The sequence below is a fragment of the Nelumbo lutea genome, chromosome 2, assembly GCF_056320005.1.
Source record: "Nelumbo lutea isolate HS-2025 chromosome 2, American lotus-T2T, whole genome shotgun sequence".
Lineage (NCBI taxonomy): Eukaryota > Viridiplantae > Streptophyta > Magnoliopsida > Proteales > Nelumbonaceae > Nelumbo > Nelumbo lutea.
The window spans coordinates 84983914-85007907 of NC_142685.1; the positions used below are offsets into that span (position 1 = coordinate 84983914).

General features: G+C 37.0%; 1 protein-coding gene and 1 non-coding gene across 2 annotated transcripts; one reads left to right on the top strand and one right to left on the bottom strand.

Moving 5' to 3' along the window:
* Positions 1–13453: 13453 nt before the first annotated feature.
* LOC148871680 (uncharacterized) lies at positions 13454–14080 on the bottom strand. The gene has a single exon (XM_088970045.1). The coding sequence runs from the start codon at positions 14078–14080 to the stop codon at positions 13454–13456; it is 627 nt and encodes a 208-aa protein (XP_088826171.1).
* A 480-nt stretch (positions 14081–14560) lies between these two features.
* Positions 14561–14667, top strand: LOC148871681 (small nucleolar RNA R71). Its single transcript, XR_016108608.1, has one exon. It is a non-coding gene; the product is annotated as a small nucleolar RNA R71 (small nucleolar RNA).
* The last annotated feature ends 9327 nt before the right edge of the window (positions 14668–23994 follow it).

The following is a 23994-nucleotide window of genomic DNA, read 5'->3' on the forward strand; positions in this document are numbered from 1 at the left end:
TGAAACCTTGTGGTTGCTGCATATAAATATCTTTAGTAAGATATCCATTCAGGAACATGGTTTTGACATCCATTTTCCAAATCTCATAGTCATAGTGTGCTGCTACAACTAGCAGGATCCATATGGATTTAAGCATGGCCACTGGTGAAAAGGTTTCCTCATAATCGATTCCCTCTTTCTAAATGTACCCCTTCGCTAGAAGATGAGCTTCATAGGTCTCAATCTTTCCATCATGGCCCTTCTTCCTCTTGTAAATCCATTTGCAACCAATTGCTTTCACCCCAAGGGGTGGGTCTACGAGAGTCCAAACCTTATTGATTTCCATTAAGTCCATCTCGGCTTTCATGGCATCTACTCACTTCAAGGAATTTATGTCTAACATAGCTTCTGTATAAGTCATGGGATCTTCCTCATTGATTGTGGCTTTGATTAAGTAACTTTCTTGATCATAGTCGTAATAATTAAGAACTTGTGGGACATGTTCCACTACTCATGGGCTTTCCTCATTAAGAACAATTTCTTGGCGATGATTATTTAGGATGTAATCTTCTTCCAAGAAATAGACATTTCGACTGCAAAACACCTTTTGCTCTCTTGGGTCATAGAATAAGTTTCCTACAAATCTTTTGAGGTAGCCTACAAATAGGCAACAACCGGTCATGGATTCTAATTTGTTAGCAGTTGTTCTTTTAACATGTGCCACACAACCCCAAATCTTCAAGTGTCTCACACATAGTTTCTTACCTGTCCAAAGCTCATAAGGAGTCTTGGGAACGGATTTGGTTGGAACCTGGTTCAGCATGTGTATCGCAGTCTCTAATGCGTATCCCCAAAAATGATATAGGTAGTTCTGAGTGGACGAGAAGTGATTGGACCATATCTAATAGAGTTTGATTTCTCCTCTCTGGTACACCATTTAGTTTTGGAGTAGTAGGAGGAGCTAAATGCGATACAATCCCATTGTCCTTTAAGTAGTCCCTGAATTCATTGGAGAGATATTTGTCTCATTGATCTGATTGAAGGGCTTTAATTTGTCTCCCCAATTGTTTCTTGACCTCTTGTCTAAACTCCTTGAAATTTTCAAATGATTCAAACTTATGTCTCATTAGGTACACGTAACCATACCGAGAATGATTATTGGTGAAAGTTATGAAATAAACATCTTGGTTACGTGTCCTAACATTCATGGGACCACATACATCAATATGTATCAAGTCAAATGTGCCCTAGATCTTTCAAGCTTTCCCGCAAATGGTCATTTCGTCATTTTACCATGAAGGCAAGGTTCACAAGTTGGAAGATCTTCTACAGTTATAAAATCCAAAGAACCATCATTTACCAACATTGTGATATGATGTATATTAATGTGGCCAAGTCGGTAATGCCACAGGCATATGAGATTAACCGTATCACGTGATCTTTTCTTGGGGATGATTTTTGATGTAGTTTCGGTTATATTTGTTTCCAGAGGACAGAGGACATAGAGACCATTCTCAAATTCTCTATAAGTGAGGAATTTGTTATTCACTTTAATAGTAATCGTATTATTGAACAAAATAGAATAACCAATCTTGCACAATTTTGAAATAGAAATCAAGTTGAGAACCAAGAGCCTCTAGTTTGTTTTGCACCAAATCGGACCAGATTTGAAACCAAAAGAAAGAGAGAGCAATACCTGATATGGAATCCACATGTGTAGCTCCCAATGTAGGTGTTCATGCCCAAGGAGGGTACCAAAACTCGCTTTCATTAAAGATGGCGCAACTTGAGATGAAGTAGGTTTAGTAATGCAGTCTTTCAGTAAGAATTGAAATCCAACGACTTGGATCAAGCAAGGGAGTGTAATCACGAAATCTGATATGACTTTATTGAAAAATCAGAGGTAGGAACTGATCTCTATTAATCCAAAAATTGGAGATCAAATTAGGGTTTGGGCGTCAAGAATAGAGGGAGAGAATTGAGAGCAGAAAAGTTAAGACTGAAGCAGTTTGCCCCCTCTATTTATAAGCCTTAAAGATTGGCTTATTAGGAGCTTCCTAATCCAATTAGGATTTGGGCGGCAAGAACAGAGGGAGAGAACTGAGAGTAGAAAAGTTAAGACTAAAGCAGTTCCCTCCTCTATTTATAAGCCTTATAGATCAGCTTATTAGGAGCTTCCTAATCCAATTCTTTATTTGGATCTGAACTCCTTAAGTGGATAAGAGTTGTTCTTTTATCCTATTGCTGATCTAAACTCATATCTATACCCAAATTCGCCCAAGTCACATGACTACTTAAGCTATCATGTGACTTCTTAATTAATCCAGTTAGTTATGGACCTTAGGCCTATTAAGCTAGTAGGCTCATTTCCCCTTTTAATTGCTGGCTAACTTAGCTCTCTTTGTATGGTGTGGGACCCTAACATTGATCTCATAAAAGCCATATGGTTTCAACCTATTCTCTATTACAAGGCATGGCCGAATTCACTATTGAACACAGTGAACCCTTGAGTCCATCAGTATGGGCTCTTAATGGGCCCAACATTTACACTAAATGGTCATTGAGTCCAGCCATCTTATGAAGGCCCAAGGACTATGGTTTTAAATGAGATTAGCCCATCAGGTATAAAAACCCTAAATGGTCTTACACTTAACCTCTCAGCCCGTAATGATCAAACACTACATGACAAGAGAGGACCTCTCCCTCAGCTATAAGGTACAATATTGCACTCTCTGCTCGGATGGATCACATGAATTAAAACCTTTTGCAAACATTTTTCATAAAACATTATATATATATATATATATATATATTTTCATATAAATATATTTTGCAAAATAAATCTCAAACACGATTGAAATCGGCCGCTGGTAGTTTTGGTTTGCATCAGAGAGAGTGCAATTCCCGATCATTCACTTTGTACGACAAAGGGGCTGATCCTGTCACTATGATCACCCACTTGAGTGAATTCTCAGACAGCCCCAACATACCCAAGTTTTGACCCCCGAAGGATCTCACTGATTGGCATATCAAAGACAGCCTAATCTGACACCCAATGTTGTACCATAATCGAGTCTAGGGGTTAGGTGTAACTTTTCAATTTTGCCCACTAGTCTCCAAGGTCTAGGGCATAGTTAGAAAATGCTTTGGGTTCAGTGTTTCAAACAAACATACATTACATGTGCTTCGGGTCTAACCTTGACAGCTGAGACAAGCTACCCCAACTAGCTTGGCAATACATTAGTGTCAGGCTTGGTAGGATAAACCTCCCCAAGTCTATCCAATGGATGTGAACATTCTAAACTATCACAAGTCTCATAAGTATCCGATTTAAGGGTAATTACATAGAAACACACCAAGTATAAAATGAATCAATTATGTACTTTTATTCATTTACAATAAATGTTTTAGTACATCAATCTGATTGGAGCTAAGGGCATACACTATCTAACAAATCACATGGGATAAAACTATCTTTTCTCCTCAAGATCAATTTTGGGATTTAAACTAGATTAAATTATATAAAAAATTAAACCATGAGAAATATAGAAACTTTACCTAATAGAAGAGTCTTTACATTTGCATGAACAGTTGTGGTGTTCACGCCTAAGAATCCGATCTCCTCTCTCTAGCAATTCAATTTGGTTAAAGATGGCATGACCTTTGGTATTGAATCACATGATCCCTACAAAACACAATTGTGTTTGGTTTCCAAAATCATGCATGTTAATGGAGGATTTCTATAGTAGATGTCCCCCAAAGATTTCCTTTTAAATGTGGTTCAATGGAGGAAGAAAGGATAACATTGAATTGTGTTATCCAAGGTGCCTAAATGTGTAACCTGTGTGTTCTAACCTCTACTGCTTATTTAAAGACTTCTAACAAGTCTCTAATAAACCATAGAAAAGTCCCAATCCAAGTAGGTATTGTCTGGACTAAGGTATACCATTAATTCATTCCTAGCTTGACTAGTCAAGACTAGTCATGTTTCTAGTCAAATTAGAAGTCTTGCAATATTGGTTGAACCACCTCCAATAGGTCTCTAATTTCTCAAAGGATATAAGAGAATACATTCTTGTATGGCTTGGAACCGACATGCCAATTGGACTGAACCATTATTGGACCTTCTCACCTACTTGAAGTGAGTTGGTCTCACTAGGCCGTATTCACTCTAAGTTATTATCTATTACTAACTACATGATTTCTTAGCCATTAACATCTAACACTGGGATTTGAGGAAGGACTTAATCCCTCAGCACATGGCCCAATGTCACACCCTCTCATTGGAGGATCCAAGGAAAAATTATTTTGCAAACACCTTTTCAAAATAAACTAGTTAAATATATACATATACTTTTGCAAAATAGATTTCAACAACTTTTGAAATCCATTATGGATAGTTTTAACTATCTACTAAAGAGGGTATGTTCACATATATTCTCTTTTTCTAGAAAAGTCGTTGGCCCTATCACAATAATCACTTGCCTAGATACCCTTTCACAATTACTCCAACATACTCAGATGTTAGCCTTAAAAGGATCTCACTAATTGGTATATTAAAAGTATATTAACCGAATATCCAACTATGTATCGTTATCAAATTAGTGATCACAAACAATGGTTCAGCTATTCCATCTATCCAAAAGTCTAGAAATAATCTAAAAGGCTTAGTTTAGTGTTTTAGGTAAACACCAATTCCCACACTTGGAGTCACAACCCTAGCAGATGAGACAGTCTACTCCATCACTTAGGTAGTGTTTGAATGTTAACCTTGTTAGGATCAGACTACCCAAGTCTTTACATCAGATGAGAACATTAAGAGTACATACTGAATATGGTGTCTCAAAATGTTGAAATTGGGCTAATAATATACATTTTTTATCTTTAAAGTTTAGCTATAGTTATTGGGCCTAAGGCCCATTAGTTTATGTTTAGTAAAGAGTGTTTACTTGTATTAGCCAACTTACTTAGGATATATTTGTCATTGTATTCATTTTTAATTATGAGTATATAAAATAGTGAAAGGGGCGACCATATCACTTCTTTCGGCTTCTCCCCATTCTCTTCAACCTTTCTCTTCTTCTCTTCTCTACACAAACTTTTCCTTTTCTTCTTTTTATCACAAATTTCAAATCATATCAGATTTATTACGCTTTCAACTTGGTATCAGAGCAACTTTAGGGAATTTTTGAGTTGTCCCATCATGCAACCCTAGATCATCCAACTGCATGATGAGCTAAAGAGATGATCGAGGACTTCAAGAGTGCCCTATTTTTGGATTTTTGGTAGATCTACAATCCTTTGTAGTAGGTCTAGGGTTTATCACCAAAGTCAAGAAGAACTAGAGAAATTGGAAGAATGGCACACCGGTTTCTTTTAGGTTTGTAGGTGTTTTTGAGGAGAGTGGTTCAAGTCCCAGGCTTTTTAGAGGTCTCTTAAGGGAGCAGTAGCCTCTTCTCTTCCTTTTACCTACTCCCACGAAGAAGGGAATCTTGGTAGAAGGGGCTTCTAGGGTACTTGGAAGGTGTTTGAGGTTTTTAAAGGGGATAATTTTTTTTCTTTTCATCTCCAACTATATTCTTAATATGTTCTTGGAATTATAGAGGGTTATAGAGTTGAATATAAATCTATAGGTGAAATGGGACCAGGTGGAGGGGGTAGAGACCATTGCTACAGTCAAGTTAGATGGCACAAACTACTTAGAATGGTCACAATTTGCATATATGGTCATTGGAGCTTGTGAAAAATTAGGGCATGTCACTAGTGAAGAGAAGAAACCTAAGATAAACTATTCTCGATAGGTACAAGAGAACTACATGGTGATGACCTGACTATGCAATTCCATGTTACCCTATATTAGTGATAATTTTTTATGGGCTAACAAAGCTAAGGAGATTTGGAATAGAGTAGAAAAAACTTATTCACAGAGTGAGAATTTTGCTAGAGCCCACTAGTTGAGAAATCATGTGATTTCTACTAGGTAGGGAGGTAAGCATGTTGCAATTTATTTTTCAGCACTCAAAACATTATAGTAGGAGATAGATCAGCTGGAGACTATGGTTTGGGAGAGTAGCAAAGATGCAATAACTTATTAGAAACTAGTAGAGAAGAATAGGGTATTTAAGTTTTTAAAAGGACTCAACCTTGAGTATGGCATTGCACAACAACATATTCTTTCCTAAGACAATGTAGATCTCTCTCATGCATATGCCTTTGTGTTTGAAGAGGAAATTAGGAGGAATGTGATGATGAGAAACCCATGTATTGAGCAATCGGCTATGGTTAACACAGTGAAGCCTAAGCTGAGTGGGGATATGTTTGGCAATGAATCTAGGAAGGAGGACAAAAGGGACTTGATCTATGAGTACTATAAAAAACCTAAGCATAAGCATACTAGAGATAATTGTTTGAAAACTTTACCCATACCTTATACTGAGCAAGCTCAGAAATAAGAAAGGAAATGTTAATATGATAGTGACAGGAGGTAATCGTTCTACCTCGTTTGCATATACAGATAGTTCACATGCCAATGCAAATTATGTATCCACGACAGGTAAGGGGGTACCTCCTTAGATTATAAACTTGGAGTTTCAGAACATATGATCAATGTTTCCACTATCTTCTCCTCATACCACCTCTGCTCTAGTAGAGATAGAGTTTCCACAGCTAATGGATCACATGTTCCCATTGCTGGGAAAGGGTCTATTAAGATAATCGATACCATTACCCTACCTTTTGTAATTCATGTCCCTAGACTGAGAACTAATCTTTTACATGTTAGTAGTTTGACAAAGAATTTAAATTATTCAGTGATTTTTTCTCCTCGTCATTATGTTTTGCAAGATCTAGAATGAAATAGGACGATTGAAAGTAGTTGTAAGGTGAATGGAATCTATCTTCTTGATGTGTTTCCCAGTCATCATGTCAGTAGGGATAATGAGTTAGAGTTAGTGGGTCAGATTATGCTTTGGCATAACCAGTTAAGGTATCTATCTTTTTCTTCTTTAAGGATTTTGTTTCCAAAGTTGTTTGAGTTTTTCAATTTGTCCAGCTTAGAGTGTGAGGTTTGTTAACTTAGAAAGAATTATAGTCATTCATTTAAAACAAGCAATAAAATATGTTATTCCATTTTTAATATTGTTCACACTAATGTGTGGGGACCATATCATATCTCTTCAATGTGTGACTATTGGTATTTTCTTTTTTGGATGATTATTCTCGATACTCTTGGATATATTTGATGAGGTGCCTTCTTTAGTACAATAGTTCCATCAGATGGTGTTGATGTAGTTTGGGGTATGAGTGAAAGTTTTTAGATCAAACAATTATAGGGAATACTTTGAGAAAAACCTAACATCATACTTAGTGGAGCATGAAGTAGTCCACCTGAGCAGTTGTACATACACTTCACAATAGAATGGTGTAGCAGAAAGGAAGAACATGCATATTGTGGGAGTAGCAAGAAGTATGATGGTGTGCTCTATAGTTCTAGTTTGTTTTCTGGGTGATGTAGTCCTTACAACGGTTTTCTTGATTAATCAGGTACCCTCTCGTATTCTTGGATACAATACCCCATTTAGCCTTATTTTTCCTAAGGGGGAGATGTTCCATATTCCTTTAAGGGTATTTGGATGTGTATGCTTTGTCCATAATCTTGGCACTCACCACTCAAAGTTCAACCCTAAGGTGAAGAAGCATGTCTTCCTTGGTTATGCAGGAAATCAGAAGGGGTATTGTTGTTATGATCTATTTTCAAGGAGTTAGTAAGTTACTATGGATGTCACATTTTTGAGTCCACACCTTGTTTTTTTAGGGGATTCTTTTTATGGGGAGTGTTTTGAGGAAGGAACTAAGCAATCTATACCACTTCCTATTCCAACTCCTTTGTTCATAGTGTCTGACCCACCTACTACACTTACTTTGCCACCTCCTTTGCATCCTGTCTCTCAGTGTTTTATAGGCTAATGCCTACGGTAGCACAAGGAGGTTAATTCCACAAGAGAGGAACCTGCGTCACTCCCTGTCAGCTTATTAGAGATTCTAGGTTCGATTGACATAAACCCAAGTATGCCTTTTGTTTCATCTAATGGTTTAGTAACTATTGATACTACCACCCCTATTCCTTACATTGTTGTAAATGACTTAAATATTCCTTTTGCACTCTAAAAAGGGAAAAGGAAGTGTACTGCTCATTGCATCTCACACTATCTTTCCTACAATGGGTTATCTTCCTCTTATCGGTCCTTACTTTCCTCCCTTGACTCTGTGTCTATACCTAGGACTGTTTGCGAGGCTCTCTCCAAACCTAAGTGGAAAACAACTATGTAGGAGGCAATGAAAGTATTGATTAAATATTAGACATGGAAGATTGTAGATTTACTTGATGAAAAGGAGACAATTGGATATAGATGGGTTTACACAATGAAGTATAGGGCTGATGGAAGCATAGAAATGTACAAGGCGAGGCTGGTTGCAAAAGGGTACACTCAGACTTATGGGATAAATTATTTGGAAACTTTTGTACTAATGGCAAATATGAATAAAGAAGGTGTACATGAATCTTCTAGATAGTTTTTATAGTGATGTGGTTAAAGGAAAAGGTATGTAGATTAAAGAAGTCTTTATATGGTTTGGAGCAATCATCTAGAGCTTGGTTTGATAGGTTTAAAAGTGCATTCATTGTATTTGGCTATAATCAAACTTAATCAGACATAGTGTATATGGGTAACATTGTAGTCACAGGAAATGATATAAGTGAGATTGATACCTTGAAGAGGAACCTGCACAAGAAGTTTAAGATTAAGGACCTCGGGAGATAAAGTATTTTCTGGGCATTGAGGTGGAAAGGTCCAAGCATGGAATCTTAATTTCATAGAGGAAGTATATTTTGGCCTTGCTACAGGAGATAGGAAAACTAGGGGTAAGGGCAACTGATACACCTATTTATCAAAATCATAGGACGAATGCTTCAAACTATTAGCTAGTAAAGGATATTGGAAGGTATTAGGGATTGGTGGGCCGGTTGTTGTACTTATGCATGACACAACTAGATATATGTTAGAGGCTTATATAGATGCCGATAAGGGAGGGTGCCTAGATGACAGGAAATCTACATCAGGAATTTGTACTCTTGTTGGAGGTAATCTAGTTCCATGGAAGAGTAAAAAACAATTAGTTGTCGCAAGGTCAAATGTAGAAGCTGAATACAAAGCCATGGCACATGGTGTCTCAGAGCTCCTCTAGATCCGATCCATGTTAGGAGAGATTGGAATTGAGGCAAAAGAACCTATAATGCTATACTGTGACAATCAAGCGGTAATTAACATTGCCCATAACTCGATTCATCATGATAGGACGAAGCATATAGAAGTGGACAAACACTTTATAAGGAAGAGGGTGACATCTGGAGAAGTGTGCTTACCATATGCTGATCTGACTTATAGCTAGCTGATGTTATTACAAAAGGTGTTGCAAGAAACAAGTTAGAAACAAGCTTGAGCATGATTTATGCAAGTTGGGAATGTGTGATATCTATTCCCAACTTGAGGGGGAGTGCTAAGATTGGGTTGATAATATTTTTTTTATCATTAAAGTTTAGTTAGAGTTATTGGGCCTAAGGCCCATTAGTTTATATTTAGTTATGAGTGTCTACTTGTGTTTCTAGTAATAGCCAACTTACTAAGGGTATACTTGTCATTGTATTCATTTTTAATTATGAGTATATAAGATAGTGAAAGGGATGGCCAAATCACTTCTTTTGGCTTTTTGCCATTCTCTTCAACCTTTTTCTTCTTCTCTTCTCTACACAAACTTTTCCTTTTCTCTTTTTATCATAGATTTCAAATCAAATCATATTTATTGCACTTTCAACTAAACATAAACCTAAAATGCTGATTAGGGGGTTAAATTAGCAGAAACATACCACATAAACTGATAGCTATAAATATATAACCTAGCAAGTGCACTAGTTATCCAGTAGTATAATAATATCGTTCCCATGGGGATTTAACAAAATAAGTATTAGAATCACAGTCTTCCCTAATTATTTGGACAACCGAAATTTGGATTTGAGGAAACAAGAACTACTGAAAATAAAGACTGGAACAAAGAAAATAAAAACAAGTGTGATCACTAATCGAATATGCAAATGATGGAATCGCTAGGACTTTAGGTCCACCTAACCAATGTAATGAATATTGATGAGTCCAATTATCCAAGACCAATTGTTATTCCCATAAGCTGAGATTTTCAAAAATTTATTTAATATTCTCTCTCGAGATATACTAAACCTACGCCCATTAGGTAACCCTTCGATCTCTCGAGTAGAGCTCTCAAGATGGAAGTGCATAAGTCCAAGAAAACCATTAAATTCAGATGAATCATGTATATATATCTCTATATACCATTCGATTCACACTATGAATTATTCTGTCAATTATGTGAATTCCTTTCTCAATTCATTCACATAACCCAAATCAATTAAGAGGTGGCCAAGCTCTTAATTGCATTAAGCACAATAATTCATAGACTATATGGAAATCACAATCTTGGATAAATCAAGAAAATAAAAATATATTCATTAACATGGTTAGGCTTTCCATAGCCCTAACAAGAAACAAATCAGTTCATGATGAAAGAATTAAAACAAACAAATGGGAAGAAAGAACTCTTGAATTCGCCCATGGTGCTGAGATCTCCTCTTCTTGAAGTTTCTTGAATTCTTGAACCTTTCTTGAACCCTTCTCGACTGATTGCTCCTTGCTTATTGATTCAAATCAGAAGTTGAATGATTGAATGATTCAGTGATCCAGTGATATCTAAAGCTGGTCCACCCCCTCCTTTATATAGGTTAAAGGGGAGGGGGTGGTCTCCTACTTCCTCTTGAAGTTTATTTTACAAGAATAGAAAGTCCTATCCTAATTCTAACCTTATCTCTTTATCTCTTGCACTCAATCCCTTTTTCACTCTAAGATTACATCAAGAATTTAGATCTAGAAGGATTTTTCTTAGTTTCTTGTTCTTGGATTCGTAATAGACCTCCTCTGCGAATTGGGATTCAGCCAGGCTTTTCTGCGAGTTGGGCTTCAGCTGCGGATTGGGCTTTCCTATGAAATTTCCCCGACTTCGGGCCCAGATTAGACTTTGATGCAGTCCGAATCTACGAAAACCCAAAACATGAAAGTTGTGGATTTTTCTCTTATCTTTCAAGTGGATCTTGAATCAGCCCATTCGGATTTTGGAGACGCGAGTTAGGCCCAAATCACTGAATGATGTCGAAACTGTGAAAAATCATCCGATTTGTCTTTCTTTGCCCTTGATGCCTTCTTTCATACCCTGGACCAAAATATAAGAGATATGAGTCCAATTAGATGCTAATTTAGTATAAAAGATAGAATAATTGGGGATAAAAATATGATAAATTCTACTCTCATCAAATCCCCCACACTTAAACTCTTGTCCGTCCTCGGGCAGGACAAAACTCAAAACAAAATTAAAACAGGAACAAACTAAAAGATTTGTTTTGGATTTCTCTCAACAGGGTATTTGTCCTCCTGCAAGCCTTGATCAGTATCCATGCTTCTTCCCTTCGTCCACTTCTTTTCCTTTTTAACTTGTCGAAGAATAGTCTTAAATCGCCAATCCTCATGTCCCCAAGTGAGATCGACAATCAAGGGAAGCAGGCATCTCTTTGCATGAATAATTTAGGGCTAGAGTAAGCCTTCTTTGTTTTCATAATCACATGTGGCAAGATTCAAAAAATACCCTTTCATGATTCTTCAGAACGAAACAAGGAATGCTATTACCCTAAGCTTGCTTACGTATCACATCTCCACCACATATCATGAGTGCAATGCATCAAAAGGTGAATTAGGGTTTGGGATCTAGGGATGAGTGCATTTTATGCTCCACCTCACCCTTTTATTCTTTTAGTGTGAGTGCATTTTATGCTCCATCTCACACTAACTTTTTTTTTCTCTCGGTGTGAGTGCATTTTATGCTCCATCTCACATGAGTTTTTTTTTTTGGATAACACGTTCCAATACATTAACTCATTATCGTGGTCTCAACATGCCTAACAAGACAAGTTCTAGAATAATCAACCCCTGTTTGTCCATTAGAAACCAAATGCTCACAATGGTCAACTCTGTATTGCATCTTGCCCGTTGATCATTCAAACTACTGAGATGCCTTCCCTAGCTAGAAATTTTAGCTAGATTTGCCTACATCTTTTCTTGTCTATCTTCCCTAAGCACATGATTCAAGGTGGTTTGCAATCATTCAAAAACAAGTCTCTAAGGAGCAGAAATTTCAAAAGGAGAGGTAAAAAATGATGATTAAAGCATGCTAGAGTTCGAAAAAAAAAATTTATCAACCCCTTACTCCTCCCCCACACTTAAGATATACATTGTCCTCAATGTATGGAATATGCATAACAAGAACAAGGAGAGAGAGATTTAAGGGGACTTCCCTGAATGCCTCATTGAGATCCTGCATATGTGAGATACTAAAAAGAGAAAAACACACTCGTAAGAAAAAAGAAAAAAAACTGAACAAACTTAATGGGTTGCCTCTCACAAGCGCTCGTTTTAAGTCGTGAGCTTGACTTTCACCTTTCCTTCATGGCGGTTTCAAGGAGAGAACGGACCCATGGTGGGTGGGTTGTTCTCCTTTGATATAATGTTTCAACTGGTGTCCATTTACCTTGAATGTACTCCCATCATCATTATGTATTTCAATCACTCCATGAGGGAATACTTTAGCCCCTTTAAAGGGTCCACCCCACTTAGTTTTTAACTTCCGATGTTTTCCCCTTTCATCCTTCATAGGTGGGTTTAAACCTGGAATAGGGACCTACACAATAGATGGGAGGGGTTTTGTGTGAGATGGAGGTAAAGATGCATTATGAATTGTAATTTCAAAAGAATGTGGCTCAGAAGTCAAATTTCGCAATTCTGATTTCAATATAAACTTCTGCTCTGCTTGTTGCAATTGATTAGGACTATTGTTAAGTGCAACTTTCTGCATGTCTTCTGATTTAGATGTATCTACTTTAGTTGCACCAACATCAATGCTATCGATTGCATAAAATTCATGTTCAATTGTATTGGGATGTTCCATAGTTTTAAATACATTGAACACCACTTCTTCACCATTGATTCTAAGGGTAAGTAGACCTTTTCGCATTTTAATTAAAGCATCACCAGTAGCAAGAAAAGTCTCCCTAAAATCAGAGGCATTGTCCTATCTTCCTCCATATCCAACACAATGAAATCGACAAGAGTAATAAAATTGCCCACTTTGACCAAAACATCTTCTGCTATTCCCCTAGAATATTTGATGCTTCTATCAACTAATTGTAGGATAATAGTTGTAGATGTTAGTTCATGCAGTCCAAGTTTTTCAAAAATAGAATAAGGCATTAAATTTATACTAGCACTTAAATCACATAAAGCTTTTTCAAATTCAGTATTCCCTATGGTGCAAGTATAGAAAAACTCCTTGGATCCTTAAGCTTTGGGGGCAATTTCTTTTGAAGAATGGCTGAGCATTCTTCGTTTAGTTTTATCATCTCACCATCCTCCCACTTTCTTTTATTAGACATCACCTCCTTCAGGAATTTGGCATACTTCGGCATTTGTGACAATACATCAAGAAGAGGAAGGTTAATATGAATCTTTTTGAAAACTTCTAAAAGTTTTTCAAATTGCTTATCTAATTTAGCCTTCAAGACTCTTCTTGGGTAGGGAATAAGAAGTTTAATTTCATGTAAATTCAGTTTAAGGGTACTTCCCTCATTCTCCTTTTGTAGATCGGCCACTTCAGCTTCCTTGTCCTTTCTTTGAATTTCGCCAACTGTTTTCCCACTTCTTAAAGTTATGGTGTTTACTTGCTCTCTGGGGTTCCTTTCTGTGTTGTTGGGTAGCCTTCCCTCTTTCCTTTCTGATAACATGCTTACAACCTGCCCCATTTGAACTTCTAAGTTCTTAATTGCTGTTTCATGGCTTTGGAATTTTGCTTCAGTAGTGTTGATGAACTTAGAAATCATCTCCTTCAGATTGCTCATTTTCTCTTGTGGAGGCGGTTGTGGTTGGAATCCCATGGGTGCCTTTTGATGATTGTTGCTCCAAGAGAAGTTGGGATGACTCCTCCACCCTGGATTGTATGTATTTGAATATAGGTTGTAATTTGACCTGCCAGCATGGGAGATAAAATTAGCATTCTCATGGAAAATAAAAGGACTATTTAATTGACAATCAGAATTGGCATGTCCTATTTGACCACATAGATCGCATGAGATGCTAGGTGTTGTATTAATGGCTGCAATACTAAAATTATCTTGTTTTTTATTTAAATTGGCTATTTGTGCAGATAAGGATGCAAAGGAATCAATATGGTGTACTTCCCTCAGATTGGTTCGATCATTGCTCCACTAGTAGCTGTTTGATGCCATCTCCTCCACTAAGTCATATGGTTCCTTTGGAGTTTTTCTCATGATTGTACCACCTGCAGCTGCATCGATAATGGATCATTAGAGGGGGTGATACCATTATAAAAAGTCTGTATTTGTCGCCAAATTGGTATCCCATGGTGAGGAAACCTCCTAAGCATATCCTTGAATCTTTACCATGCTTCATATAGAGACTCCCTCTCAAATTGAGCAAAAGAGGTAATATCATTAATTAATTTTGCTATTTTGGAGGGTGGAAAATATTTAGCCAAAAATTTCTGGGTTAAATCATTCCAAGTGGTGATGCTTTCAGCAGGGAGTGAGTTGAGCCAATCTTTATCTCTATCACGCAATGAAAAAGGAAATAATCTTAGCCTAATTGCATCATCACTAACTCCATTGTGTTTAAATGTATCACATATTTCAAGGAAGTTAACGATGTGTGCATTAGGGTCATCACTTGGTAACCCACTAAACTGAATACTAGTTTGGATCATTTGAATTATTGCAGGTTTTATTTCAAAATTATTGGCATGGATGGTAGGCTTGCAAATGCTGGATGTCGCCCCATCAATGTTTGGACAAGAATAATCCAAGAGGGTGCGATTTCCTTCTGCTATCTCTCCTTTTATCTCTATGGCTGGTTCGCAGATGACAACCTCTTTTCTTTCTTTTCCTTTGTTGGCCCTTTGCAACAAATGAAGGGTCCTTTCAATCTCAGGATTGAATTCAGCTAATCCTTCCTATTTAGTGTGTGTCATGCACTAGTAATTCTGAACTAATAAGAATTCGAACAAACAAATAAAAATGAAAATAATAACAGAAATAAAAAGAAATAAAAGAAAAATAGAATAATAATAAAAAAATAGAATTAAAAGGTCCAAATTAATCAAGGTTAACAAATTCTAATATTATTTTAGGATTAAATCCCTGACAACGGCGCCAAAAACTGATAGCTATAAATATATAACCTAGCAAGTGCACTAGTTATCCAGTAGTATAATAATATCGTTCCCACGGGGATTTAACAAAATAAGTATTAGAATCACAGTCTTCCCTAATTATTTGGACAATCGAAATTTGGATTTGAGGAAACAAGAACTACTGAAAATAAAGACTGGAACAAAGAAAATAAAAACAAGTGTGATCACTAATCGAATATGCAAATGATGGAATCGCTAGGACTTTAGGTCCACCTAACCAATGTAATGAATATTGATGAGTCCAATTATCCAAGACCAATTGTTATTCCCATAAGCTGAGATTTTCAAAAATTTATTTAATATTCTCTCTCGAGATATACTAAACCTACGCCCATTAGGTAACCCTTCGATCTCTCGAGTAGAGCTCTCAAGATGGAAGTGCATAAGTCCAAGAAAATCATTAAATTCAGATGAATCATGTATATATATCTCTATATACCATTCGATTCACACTATGAATTATTCTGTCAATTATGTGAATTCCTTTCTCAATTCATTCACATAACCCAAATCAATTAAGAGGTGGCCAAGCTCTTAATTGCATTAAGCACAATAATTCATAGACTATATGGAAATCACAATCTTGGATAAATCAAGAAAATAAAAATATATTCATTAACATGGTTAGGCTTTCCATAGCCCTAACAAGAAACAAATCAGTTCATGATGAAAGAATTAAAACAAACAAATGGGAAGAAAGAACTCTTGAATTCGCCCATGGTGCTGAGATCTCCTCTTCTTGAAGTTTCTTGAATTCTTGAACCTTTCTTGAACCCTTCTTGACTGATTGCTCCTTGCTTATTGATTCAAATCAGAAGTTGAATGATTGAATGATTCAGTGATCCAGTGATATCTAAAGCTGGTCCACCCCCTCCTTTATATAGGTTAAAGGGGAGGGGGTGGTCTCCTACTTCCTCTTGAAGTTTATTTTACAAGAATAGAAAGTCCTATCCTAATTCTAACCTTATCTCTTTATCTCTTGCACTCAATTCCTTTTTCACTCTAAGATTACATCAAGAATTTAGATCTAGAAGGATTTTTCTTAGTTTCTTGTTCTTGGATTCGTAATAGACCTCCTTTGCGAATTGGGCTTCAGCCAGGCTTTTCTGCGAGTTGGGCTTCAGCTACGGATTGGGCATTCCAACGAAATTACCCGATTTCGGGCCCGGATTAGACTTCTATGCAGGCCGAATCTGCTAAAGCCCAAAACATGAAAGTTGTGATTTTTTCTCTTATCTTTCCAGTGGATTGTGAATCAGCCCATTCGGAGTTCAAAGACGTGAGTTATGTCCAAATCACTGAACGATGTCGGAACTATGAAAAATCATCCGATTTGTCTTTCTTTGCTCCTGATGCCTTCTTTCATACCCTGGACCAAAATATAAGAGATATGAGTCCAATTAGATGCTAATTTAGTATAAAAGACAGAATAATTGGGGATAAAAATATGATAAATTCTACTCTCATCATAAACTATGAAATAACTACACCTTTATTCATAATAGTTGTCAATTATAAACAATATTGGACCTGAGGGCATACACTATCCAATTTATTAGTAATGGGATTTAGGGGGAGGCAAATGGCAAGAGGCTAGTGTTACCCAAGTAGCCTAACCCATTAGGGGGTGAATTGGGTTATACAAGTTTCTAGCCTAACTTTCACTTTCTCTAAATGAATGCAAGAAAAGAGTGACTGGGAGCAATAAAGTAATGGACAAGGGAACCCTTTGCAACAATCGAGGCCCACCTCCATGATGTGATATACTACACAAAGATAGTGCTAGAAATCGAAGTACAATTAGTAAAGTTGTTAGAAGACACTCTCACAGAACTTACCACAACAAAGCAACCTTTGTGGAAGAAACAAAGGATTGTGGAGACTAGATGAATGGAACTAGTCACACCAAAGGGAGAGAGTTTCAACACGCTAGTCCCTATGAATTCCTATGAAGGGTGAAACATTTTCTTCTTCCACAAACTACAAAGCCAAGCCTGTGCTTCAACCACAAGCCTACACAAGGTACACACCCCACCCTCCCACCCAAATAATTAAGGTAGCCATATATTTTTTTGGTAACAAATTATATCTACTAATGCCTTCTGATAACTCTACATTTTGATGCCTTAAGGGCATCAATTTAGGGGTATTTTTGGCCTTAAAAAAGTCAAAATGTGTCATTTTCCTAGTTAAAATCAATTATATAACCTCTGAGGGTCTCTGTGCAAATTAGGTAGAAAACTGGGAAGTTTTCATGGCTGAAAAGAAGTTTTTGGGAAGTTGGTGTGAAGTCCAATTGAGAGAGGGGGTGTTTTTGTAAAGAACTGAGAATAGGAGGGTGCCTCTTATCTGCTAAACCCAGTTGGCGCCCATCCTATTGTATTACCATGCTTCCCTCTCCTTAGCAAACCCTAGGGAGCCTTTTTAACCTAATCTTTTCACTCTTAGCAAACCCTAGCCGCCCTTAGGTGTTTAATCTCTACCCTCCACCTCTTTTAATCTCAATCACTCATTTTAGGGCTCTCCTTTATAGCTTTAAACCCTAGGGCGCCACCTATTCTGCTAATTCTCACCATTCAGCACCCCACCATTAAATCTCAGCCACTCTCTCCATCTTATATCCCAACCATTCAATATAGGGCACCACCTATTCTTTTAATCTTAACCCTTCAACCCTAGATGTTCTAATCTACACCCTCCATTTCTAGTCGCCCAAATCTTAGCCCTACATAATATTGGGCACCCTCTCCATTTAATTTCAGCCATAGGATCACCCCAAACCATCTTAGCCATCCATTAGAAACCTTAGGGCGTCCCTAACTTTGCTAAATCCCAGCTGCCGCCCTCCATCTTTCTCCCTATTTCCAGTTGTGTCCACCATTCTTTATAAAAAGGGTCCCAGGGGCCCTGTAGAAGGGGTTGGTCAATTCACCCAGGTAAGAAGGAAGGCTGATCTTGAGAAGTTCAAGGGTAGAGGAAGAGGAGGATGCCTAGGCAAGAGGAGGGGTTCCTACTTGTAGTTTTCCAACACCACTACTGCCACCTCAGGATATGAATCCCAACCATTTTTTCTTTAGTTTTAGAATTACTCTCTATTCTTTAATTTCCAATTTAATTTTTCCTTCTTGAAAATTTATTTTTATTATATTTAATTTGTGTTTTATTTCTTTTTTGTAGATCTGAAATTCAGCCAAGTAAGACGAATGGCCTTGCTCGAGAAGTTCTAGGGTCAAAGGAGAGATCCGAAGACTACTACCTCTGATCAGATTCTCAGACACTTTTACTTTGTTCCTTTTATTTATTTGTTTCTGTTATTTGTTTTTATGCACTTGTTATTCTCAGTATTGTTTGAATTTTGTTTTAATGAATTCCATTTTTTTTTCTTTTTAATTAATTAATTTTATATTTCTGCAACTCCCCTTTGCATTATCTCTCTCGGATCTAAGTACGTAATTATTTTTCCCTTACTTCCCTGTGGATACAACCCGTTCTCATTACTTTACTTCATTAGTAGTTGTTTGAGAATTGGAATAAAATTATAAATGTTTAAGCTGGTGTTCCAGAGTGTTTGACGCGCTTCCGGACACACCACCTTCCATCCTCATCTTGCATATATATGTCATCTCCCTATGAACAAGTGATATGAAGAATCTTTTTAGTAGTATAGAATTCCCTCTTTAACCCCTAATGAACTCTGGGACGCTCATGGTTGATTCAAACCAAGGAATCGCCACCCACTTAGTTTAATAGGAAATGGGTCCTTTATAAACTTTGGAAGATTGATTTTATTTTGAAAAAATAGTGACTTTATTTCTCCATCTATGATGCACTTAATCAAGAGATTCTAAATTTATTTGGATTGGGAGAGGAAAGGTGTTAGAGTACCCCTCTCTCTAAACTGTAAATGACAACCTAATATGGGAGTTGTTTAGGCTTACGACTTTACAAATTTTAATTCAAAAAAGAGATAAAACTCTAAAATCTTGTGAAAAGTCCTTTTAGCATCACTTAATCTTGGTTTTGATGGGATGCTATCGAGAATTAGGTACTAATTTCCCTAAAACCCTCACTTCTAATTGCAAAATTGCAAGAAGCTTGAAGAGAAGCTTCCATAAACCTAGAATTTGAAACAACGTAAGCTTAAATTAACATGATACATGATAAAAATAACCAAATAACAAAAAATTAACTAAAAAAGACTAACAACACAGATTAAGAGACTTACCTCTTCGATTTGGCCTTGATAGAAGTTATTCCAGAGCTTGGGAATGATGGTTTTTGATGTTTTGGACCAAGAGAACGATTTACAACTGCTCCTTGTTCCAAAAGAATGAATACTTGAGAGGTTTCTACTCCTTTTTAAAGTTAGAATGTGAATACCAACAGAATTAGGGTAGTTTGGGGAAGTTCTAACACTAGATTTGTTTCAAAATTTTCTCCAATTCTTGTTGAACATGGTTGGGTATTTGAATGAAGTTTCTCTCGTTCATTTCTTCCTTCTCAAAAATTGCCCCTAGATCTTGATTTTTGTCCTATTTATAGAGAGGAAATGTTGGGGAAGGTCTAAAACTTGTCTACCACATGTCTAGGGTTTCAAAAAAGCCTAAACATGTAAGGAGACTTAAAAACTCGATCTAACAGGCCTTTTCAAAAGATCTATGAGGGTTTAATCAATCAAACCGAGATTTTCAACAATTTTTCTAGGGTTTTTTCGTGCCTAGTAGGGTTATTTTGGAATCTGTCTATTTTAGGTTCGAATATAACCTTGTAGTTGCAAAAAAAAGTAAATTTGAAATGGCCATAATGGCCTTTATGTCAATTTCTATGTTCAAGAAGGGTTACTTTGGGGTTTTTGGTTTCTTTTAGTCTATTTGGCTTGTCCTAATTGGTCTAATTGGCCAGTTGGGTTTAACTGAAGGGTTGCCATTAGCCCCCATTCTCTTAAGGCCTTAGGTTGGGAAAAATAAAGGGGTGATTTAATTTAGTGCATTGAAATAAAATCTTATTTTTTTAACAGCCAAATGTGTGAATTAGGTCATGAAAATTGATGTATGGATTTTTTTGGGCCTTTAAAGATAGTGATGAGGTTTGGTTGGTCAAATAAAGCATGAATGGAGGAGATCTATGTCTTGGCATACTCTAATCAATGACATTTTCTAAAATGAAATCTTGACTTGATGGTGGGTTACATGAGGGAATTTTGGAATGAAATTTGGAGGGTAGACTTTTTAAACATCATGAATTTGTTAAAGAGAAGAATATTTGATCAAAGATGCAGATTAAAAGATTTTGTCCAGATCAAGGTTTTAACTTATGCATCAACAAACTAATAAGAAGGGTTAAAGTGAAATCTTGTTGGTTTAATGGTCAAATAGAGGAATTAGGTTGTAAAATGTGAGGTACTAAGGTTTTTTTGGGTCTTTGATCATGGTGGTGAGGTTTGACTAGTCAAATAAAGCTTGGATAATGAAAGTTTATGGCATGATATGCTTTAATCAATAAAATTTGTTGAAACAAAATCTTGGCTTGATGGTGGGTTAAACAAGGAAATTTTGGGATGAAATATGGTAATAAGCATTTCTTAATACCCTAAATCTGATGAAAGAGATGGATTTTTTTTTTATTAGAGAGGTGGATTAAAAAGGGGTATAAGTACTGTGATGGCTAAGTCAGATACACTTTCGAAGTCTTCCCAACGGGTTAGTACTGAAACTGGGGATTTGGAGATGTACCAAATGGATAATGGTTCTGGAATTCCTGTTACCAAAATGCAAGTCATCCTTTCATCTCAGCCTTCTGGTAACCTCAAAAACTCAATTGGTTTCATTTTTTTATGCTAATTGTGTGTTGTTGGTCCTACAGTTTTGTCAGATCCCATCCAAGGCTTTGATTTTCCCATGAATTTGCTGGAAGAAGGAGTGATGAGTAGGGGATTAGGAGATATAGGTGGTGCGAAAGAGATAATGGGAGACAAAGAAGGGGTGGGTGGGGTTGAGTCTAGGGGTGAAAAATGATGGAGACTAAGGAAGGATCAGGGACTAATAGAGGGATGGGTACATAAAGGGAAAAAGAAACCATCAAAAGGGTTCGATGCCAAGAAGGTAAGTGTGATGAGGAGGTTGGAAGGGTCTTAGTTGAGGGGAAGGAAGAAAAGGAGGCAGGGAATAGTAAAAAAAGCCAAGAAGATTAGAGCGTAAAGGACCCAATGGTGGTCTTGGCTGCTAAAATGGGGTTGAAAATGGAAAAAAATTAAGGAAAATGAATCTCAAAATAAGGGAAGTAAAGAAAAAAGAAAAAAGGGGCAAGAGGAGAAGAAAACTTAATGAAATTGAAAAACTCATTAGTGATGTGGAAGGGGATAAGGAGTTTAGTGCTAGGGGAGGGGGAAGGAGAGGGGGTCTATAGGCTAGGGTAGGGCGGGGATCAATAATTGATGTGATCATGAAGATTATTAGCTGGAATGTAAGGGGATTAGGAAAAGCCACAAAAAAAGGAGTAGTCAAAGAGGTGTTGAGGAAGGAGTGACCGGATTTCATTCTAATTCAAGAATCCAAAATGCAGGAAATAGACAAGAAATGGATAAGAAGCTTGTGGGGAGAGAGGAATATTAACAGGAGCTTCGCTCCCTCTTAGGGTGCATTATAACAATGTGGAGAGAAGTAGTCCAATATTTGGAAGAATTGGTAGGCCGTTTCTCAGTTTCTATTAAGCTGAAGGGTGTACAAGATGGTTTTGAATGGGTTTTCACTAATGTCTATGGGCCAAACTCATATAAAGAAAGGAAGAAATTATGGGAGGAGCTTGGGGACATTAGGGGTCTCTAGGATGGACCTTGGTGTTTAGGGGGAGACTTCAATATAGTAAGGTTTGTGAGTGAGATAACCGGAGGTAGACAAAGAACTACAATGAGTATGAGAAAGTTCAAATCTTTTATTGAAGCTTTTGAGTTAAGAGATATTCCTTTGGGAAAATCTTGTTATACTTGGTTAAACCTTCAAACATCCCCTATTCTTTCCAAGCTTGATAGATTTTTAGTTTCACCTAACTAGGAAGAGCATTGGCCAGGGATAATTGGGAGAAATTTACCATGAATCGCCTCAAACCATTGGCCTATCTGCTTGTTTGAGAGAATCAATGATGGTGGCCCAACTCCATTCATATTTTAAAATATGTGGCTTACTCATCTGGAATTTAAAGAGGAAGTCAAGGTTTAGTGGAATAGTATGGTTGTACCTGCAATGTGGGAAGGAAAAAAGTTCCTAAAGAAGCTTCAATTGTTGAAATAGGAAATCAAGGAGTGGAATAGGGAGACGTTTGGGAGATTGGAGGAGAAGGAAGCCGATTTGATTTTTAAGATAGAGTTATTAGATAAAAAAAGAGGTTGAAGCAGTTCTAGTTGAAGATGAAAAGGAGTGGAGATGGAACTTGAAGAAAGAATTAGGGGAACCTTATTGAGAGAGGAGATATGGTGGAAGCAAAAGTCAAGAGAGAGATGGATCAAAGAAGGAGATGGAAATACAAAATTCTTCCATGCCATTGCAAATGGAAGGAGAAGGAAGTGCATGATTACTTCTTCAATGGTGGGGGAAAACGAGATCACCGACCAAGAGGAGATTGCTAAAACATTCTCAGAGCATTTTTGGTCTATTTATAGAGGACCCTTACTTGAAAGGTTGAGGATTGAAGGCATTGCTTGGGAGACTTTGGAGGAGTCTGAAGTCCAATTTCTGGAAGAAAGGTTTGACAATGAAGAGATTAAGGAAGCAATATTTTCTATGAATAGATCAAAATCACCAGGACCAGATGGTTTCACAATGGATTTTTTTCAAGATTGTTGGGACATAGTTAAAGGATATTTGATCAGAGTGTTTAATGAATTTCATAGGAGAGGGGTGATAAGTTCAGGAATGATTCTACTTTTTTAGCTCTAATCCCAAAGAAGAATAATGCCAACCAACTAGGGGATTTCAGGCCAATAAGTCTAGTCACTAGTATTTATAAGGTGATAGCAAAGTTGTTGTCTCTGAGGATTAAAAAGATGATCTTCCCAATCGTTTCTCAAGCTCAACGGGCCTTTGTGCAAGATAGACAAATTATTGATCAGATCTTAATTGCCAATGAATGTGTGGAGGCTCGAAAGAGATTAAAGAGAAAGGAAGTGGCTATCAAACAGGATCTAGAAAAAGCCTATGACTTAGTGGATTGGAACTTCTTGATTGAAATTATGAGGAAATGTGGATTTGGAAATTTGTGGTGTAAATGGATCATGGGATGCCTATAAACTAGTGACTTTTCAGTAATAGTTAATGGGACAATGTATGATTTCTTTGAAGGATTCCATGGACTTAGGCATGGTGACCCTCTTTCTCCTTTTCTATTTACTCTAGTTGTTGAAGCCCTAAGCAAATTGATCTCAAAAGCAAATGGTGTACAATTATTTAGGGGATGGTCAGTTGGGAGGTCACTCATTTACAGTTTGTAGATGATATTCTTATCTTTAGTGATGGAGAAAATAGGGAGGGAGTGGAAAATCTGAGGTTAGTTGTGAAACTCTTTGAGAGGATGTCTAACTTGAGGATCAAT

Bases quoted from the DNA above. Each gene is read 5' to 3' on its own strand.
- LOC148871680 (XM_088970045.1), bottom strand. From the start codon at position 14,080: ATGGGATTCCAACCACAACCGCCTCCACAAGAGAAAATGAGCAATCTG.